Below are 5673 nucleotides of genomic sequence, written 5' to 3' on the forward strand. Positions count from 1 at the left end.
CTTGGGTAATCAATGGTGTAATGAGCTAGATCAGCTATCAATCAGAGCTCCCAATGTACCAAATATTTCAATCAATGAAATGAAAAGCTGCTGATTTTCTTAAAGTAATGATGTTTGCTGATAATGTTTTGCACCTGATACATACTACGGAGTACTGTATAATTTTTTCTGGGGGCTAGCTGCTTCTCCTTGGGAAACTTTTTTCCTCCCAGTTCAGCAATGAAAAAAAAAAGCGGACGATTAGCACAAATGTATCCACAAGTCAAGATCAACTTTGTTCATGCTGTGTGTCACCTGAAACAACATGTGTCGTACTGAAGCCACGATTTGCAGCAGTAGGGCTTTGAAGACACGGACTAGGGCAAACGCCATGAATCTCAGGATCATCGCATCGTGATCTTGGAGGGGACGAGGGCAAGCAGGTTGCCTCAGGCCGTCAATTAATCAGCCGTTGCGCAAGCAAAGTCGTTGTCCCTAACGCAGTGGCTGCCATGCATGTTGATCGATCTCATCGTATCACACCGAAGACTTTGGCCGTCACAGAGGGAGGCTGGGGTTGGGGAAGGTGCCATTTGCTAGGGGGGTTTCAATAATTTGGAGGCTAATCGGCAAACCTAATCTGGGTGAGGCAGGCGTGTTATTAGAAAATTTCCACCGAAGAAGTCTAGGCACAGGATATGGATCGGAAGTGGCACAGGATATGGATCGGAAGTAACGCGAGGACCGGATGCAGGGATGCACCAACGTGATGGATTCACAGGATACGGTGCCTATATATGCTCATATAAGTTTCGGTCAAATTAATGAGTCGATCGAGTCACACTCAGTTATTAGCTTCTCCTAGATTATGAGTTTTCTCCTATTTACATAAAGAAATCGAGTGGCATTGTATGTATAGCATTCATGGGCAGGGTTTTACCTTGAACTACCCTTTTACCGGACCAAGCTCCCTCGACAGGAGGTTTTACAATCATTCATTCCCAGCGGCAACACATTAAATAGTCACACTTGATGAGCAGAGATCAGCAAAAGCGTGGTACACAAACTAAACATGCATGCATGTATCGATTAAGCCATACAAACAACATCAACAAACCTCTCCACTAGTTCGAAATACTCTCATCACTTAGTACTAACAAAACAGTCCGTACATACTACCTTCATCACAAGGAAGCACAACTTAGTTAACAGTCACAAACGGTACCTAGTTATCACAGACATAATAATAGGTACCACCATGGCAGTAAATCAACTACATATCGATTAATTGGCACCTTGAAACAAAGATCTGATCTGAGCTATGGCAGCATCGACCATGCGACAATGACGCGAAGCTTGCTGAACCCAAGATCGAAACAGCCCTCGTTTCTCAACGCTGTCATGGGTGTTAACTTTATCTGCCGCTTCACAACAATGCCACTGCCGCTCTCCTCGGCATCACATGGTGCAGCCTCAACACCAAGAATAAGTTTCCCTCTCTCCTCCACGGTGACGATACGTCGCTTCAGCACGACTACCCCCTCCTCATGACAGCAACCTTCCCACCTCTGGAGTCAAGGAGCACCATGTCCTCATCGATGCTCGCGGTGCGAGCCGTGAAACGCGCGCTGAAATCACGCAACCCACTGATGACGCTGATATGGATGGTCGACTCCAAGGTTCTCGAAAGATGCGCGAACCTAACCTCGATGGTGCTGTGCTCAGTCCGCACCACCTCTGTTATGGCAGAGCCACACTTGTTCATTTGAGCAATGTGGTCATATATGAAGGCATAGTAGCTTAAAGTCTTGTCTTCAGATGGTGATCCATTGCCTCTCACTTTGAGGTCGATCTCAAAGGCGTGTGGATCAATCAGCAAAACCGCACGGCTAGGGCAAGTTCCAAGTCTGCATCCTGCACGTATATATGGAATGGGAGAATTATACACATGAAGCCACTAGCTCCTCAATATATGTCAGTACATAGAGTACAAAAGATTGGTAAAATCAACACAATGTTAACAATATATACATGAGATGGGAGAGTTATATGCATGAAGCCATTAGCTCAATATATACCCCATACATATAGTACAAAAGATTGGTAAAATTAACACAATGGAGGCAATAGGCAGTAGATCAGTAGATGACTATCAAGACATTGAGAATTTTGTGTATATACATTACAGAAATGGAAAAATGTCATAAAACATTTCATGCATAAGTACAAGACAAAAGTATATTTTCCGTCCCCTAACTCATCGAAAAGTACTCAGATGGTCCCTCTGCTTTTTTTTTGCATACTTTTGTCCCTTAATAATCGAAACTGGACAACAATGGTCCCTCACCCCATGGGAAGTAGTAGTATTAGTGGTAAGATGTCATTGTTTTGGCCTCCGAATACCGCTTTGACTTAGGTTTTTGTGTGTGTTTCTGGCGGAAACAAATTGACTAACTGGCTGAAAAGAGAAGTGATGCCAATTTGGTAGGCTGACATGGCAAATCTGTTGTCAAAACCATGATTTGGCATCACTATTACCACTTTGGATGGGGTAAGGGACCATTAGTGTCTTGTTTCAACAATTAGGGGATGAAGTATACGAAAAAAAAGTCGGGAGACCATTTGCGTAGTTATTGACAAGTTGAGGGACGGAAAATATATTTTTCTCTAAGTACAAGTACTTGCTTTAAAACAGGCAGTTTGAACAACACTAAAGAACATGGATCAATCCAAAAGATCTAGACCACGATACCAACAAGAACACACATACCATATCAAATAACCAAAGAGGTATCGTTAGAAACCAATCAATACAATGGACTCCACAACTTGCCTTGATGGGAGAATCATATGAATGCATGTACACCAATCTTGTAAAAAACAGAATTGACCAAAACTTGTAATATTGTATTACATGCATGTTGATTGCTACTTTCCAATATTCTCTACAATTCAAGCTTTGGACATTATGTACCCCTACATTGTAAACGACAGTTTTAAAGTTGTATATGTAGAATCAAACATTTTAAACGACAGGTAATTAAAGTGAACCTGCAATGAGGCGAGGGTCTGGCATTGGTCCCTGGTGCGGCGAAAGAGGAAATTGCGCTTGTGATCAATGGAGTCACGCACGGCAATGACGCCGTAGATGTCAAGAGGCCACTGGAGGGCGTCGGTGATCTGAGTCACCTTCACATACAAGATCTGCATGGTCGTCATGGGCCTAGCGCCACTGGGAATTATTGGTCCGTCAGTGTGGTGCATGTTAGGAATCTCCGCTGCAAAACCCATCAAGCTTATGTCATATATCGATCAAGGACGATTAATTAATTTAATAGATTGATTAACTAAACTAACATCTCATTAAGCCGGAGGGAGGCGAGCGGAAAAATAATGAGATGACACACTGGCTTGATGCGAAAAAGAAGTAGGGGGTCCAATCAAAGAAGCACGTACTCTCGTCCTCGAAGGAGATGCCGAAGCGGCTGTAGTCGTCGATCCAGACCTGCCGGTAGATGTCGAGGGGATTCTCCTCCTCATAGTCGTCGTCCTCCACCTCCGTCTCCATCTCTATGGAGGAGCTGTGGAGGCCGTTTCCGTCCTCGCGTGGCCTCTTGGCATCCCCGCCACACGCGACTCCCTCCGGATCCGACCTCTTGTGGCCGAGGGAATCCCCGCAAAGCTCCGCCTCCATCGCCGCCGGCAACAAGCTTAGGGTTGCGTCTGGTTTGTTTCCCCTTTTCTCTCTCTTTCTCGCGAACTTGACGCCCCTCTGCTTAGGGTCCAATGAAGATATAGGCCAGCGAGTTCAGGTGCTCAGAAGGCCTTTTTCGAGGGGTTGGGGGCCTTGGGGCCTGAACAAGCGCAAGGGTGGGGGCGTGGGCAGGGGTGGGCATAAAAACCGAGAAACCGAAACCGATCACCGAAGAACTGGAAACCGAAGCCGATTGGACCGAAACCGAAGAACCGTTTAAAACTTCGGTCAGCAAACTCAAAGAACCGAAATTTGTCGGTTAATTCAGTCTCTTGGCTCGGTTAACCGAAAAAAACCCGAAGAACCAAAGTTCATTGTTGCATCTTTAAACTTTAATGTTTTCATTGCATGTTAGATGATATTTACTCATTACGTGTGTCTGTGTCACAAAAGATTATGTGTTTATTTTTGCGTGTAACTTAAATCTATTTTCTGTTGTAAGTAAAAGATTGAACTAAATATGTTTTCATTATTTTTTTTGCCGTAAACACAATGTTCGGTTAGTTCGGTTCCGAACCGAAAACCGAACCGAATTTTCGGTTCTCAAAATTTTTAAGATAACTTCGGTTCTCATATTTGAAGAACCAAATTTCATGAAAACCCGAAGAACCGAACCGAAATTTCGGGTATAACCGAACTCCCACCCCGAGGCGTGGGCACACCTTTTTTCTACTCGACCGGGATAGATGGGCCAGCGGAGTCGACGATGGCCCGTTAGAGAAACGGTTATACCAGGCCGGCTGGCGGGGAGGGAGGCGGGCCGTGGTGAAGAGGGCTATGGAGGCGGGGCGGGCCCGCACGTAGGAGAAACAGATGGGCTACGAGGCGTCTCAGCGGCCCACTAGGGCTTCACCTGAGCACGCGCTGTTGTGCAAGACCGGGACGTGGCAGCCGCACACCGTAACATATTCGGCATAGCCGGCGCGGAGGAGGTCAGGCCGATACTCTTTTTGTTTCTTAATGTCATACGTCATATTTAGGGGCATATATAATAAGTTAAACATTGTTGATTTTGACAGATTGATTGGGCACTGTTTTGGGGTAGTGGTCTCACCGAACCGAGTATTTTGCTAATTTGACCGAAGAATTACACACTTTAGAGCAGTCTGTCTCAACTCTCAAGTAGCCCAAAACAACGGTTTAAGCCGGTATGACAGGATTCCTTCGTGCAAGCCACATGTCATTCCTCATTGGTTATGACCAAACGTGTACTCGCAAGTCAAGTTATTGTACCAAATTGCTCCATTTTGCAACTTGTTGTATTAAATGCAATACAAGTTCTTGTACATCCAACGTTATTACCCTCAATAATATACTTTTCTCATTTATATAAATCGACCCGTGGCTGCACATGCACGTTTACTAGTGTGTGTTAAAAATTCGTGATATGCTATGGACAGAACGATGGGCATAAGGGCATTCTCAACAGCAAAGGGGAAGTACCGGTACTTAACTTTCTTCTCTTTCCTACTCCTTTTTCTCTCTCTTCAATCAATTATTTATCAAAATAAAATTTTCAGTTTGGACCCACATGACATACTCATTTTTTCATTAAACTATCTTCTCATATTCTTGGTCCTTGTGCCAAGATTGTTACTTCTGCAGCATACCATCTCTTCACTTTTTTTTTCCACCTCAGCCAAAAAGTAAGAAAGAGACTCTAAACAACTGCTTGATACCCATTATTGGAGATGCCCTAACACATCATTTTTGGGACCTTAAGACAGCTGATCATCTGACGATGAACATAACAGGCAATTTTGGGGACCTTAAGACAGCTGAGAATCCTGCCTACTCCAGTATATATTGTAATAACGAAAAGAGTAATGATTCTTATGAAGGAAACGGAGATTTAATCAAACTATCGGGGTTGAAGTGAAGTGTTCTTCGTTTCTGCCTGATACACAATAACAATAACAATAAACCATGGAACACCGCAG

At 44.2% G+C, this 5673-nt stretch overlaps 1 protein-coding gene across 1 annotated transcript; it reads right to left on the reverse strand.

The window, feature by feature from the left end:
- Nucleotides 1-988: 988 nt before the first annotated feature.
- Nucleotides 989-3789, reverse strand: LOC104584774. Its single transcript, XM_010240371.3, has 3 exons — nt 3436-3789; nt 3031-3257; nt 989-1893 (listed from the first exon to the last, which is right to left on the reverse strand). The coding sequence occupies exons 1-3, from the start codon at nt 3671-3673 to the stop codon at nt 1852-1854; spliced, it is 507 nt and encodes a 168-aa protein (XP_010238673.1). The 5' UTR covers nt 3674-3789; the 3' UTR covers nt 989-1851.
- Nucleotides 3790-5673: the final 1884 nt, after the last annotated feature.

The sequence above is a fragment of the Brachypodium distachyon genome, chromosome 4, assembly GCF_000005505.3.
Source record: "Brachypodium distachyon strain Bd21 chromosome 4, Brachypodium_distachyon_v3.0, whole genome shotgun sequence".
In the NCBI taxonomy this organism is placed as follows: Eukaryota; Viridiplantae; Streptophyta; class Magnoliopsida; order Poales; family Poaceae; genus Brachypodium; species Brachypodium distachyon.

Bases quoted from the DNA above. Each gene is read 5' to 3' on its own strand.
- LOC104584774 (XM_010240371.3), bottom strand. From the start codon at position 3,673: ATGGAGGCGGAGCTTTGCGGGGATTCCCTCGGCCACAAGAGGTCGGAT. The intron at 3,258-3,435 runs GTACGTGCTTCT...TGGGTTTTGCAG, and splicing joins CATCTCCTTCGAGGACGAGA to CGGAGATTCCTAACATGCAC. The intron at 1,894-3,030 runs GTTCACTTTAAT...ATATACGTGCAG, and splicing joins AGACCCTCGCCTCATTGCAG to GATGCAGACTTGGAACTTGC.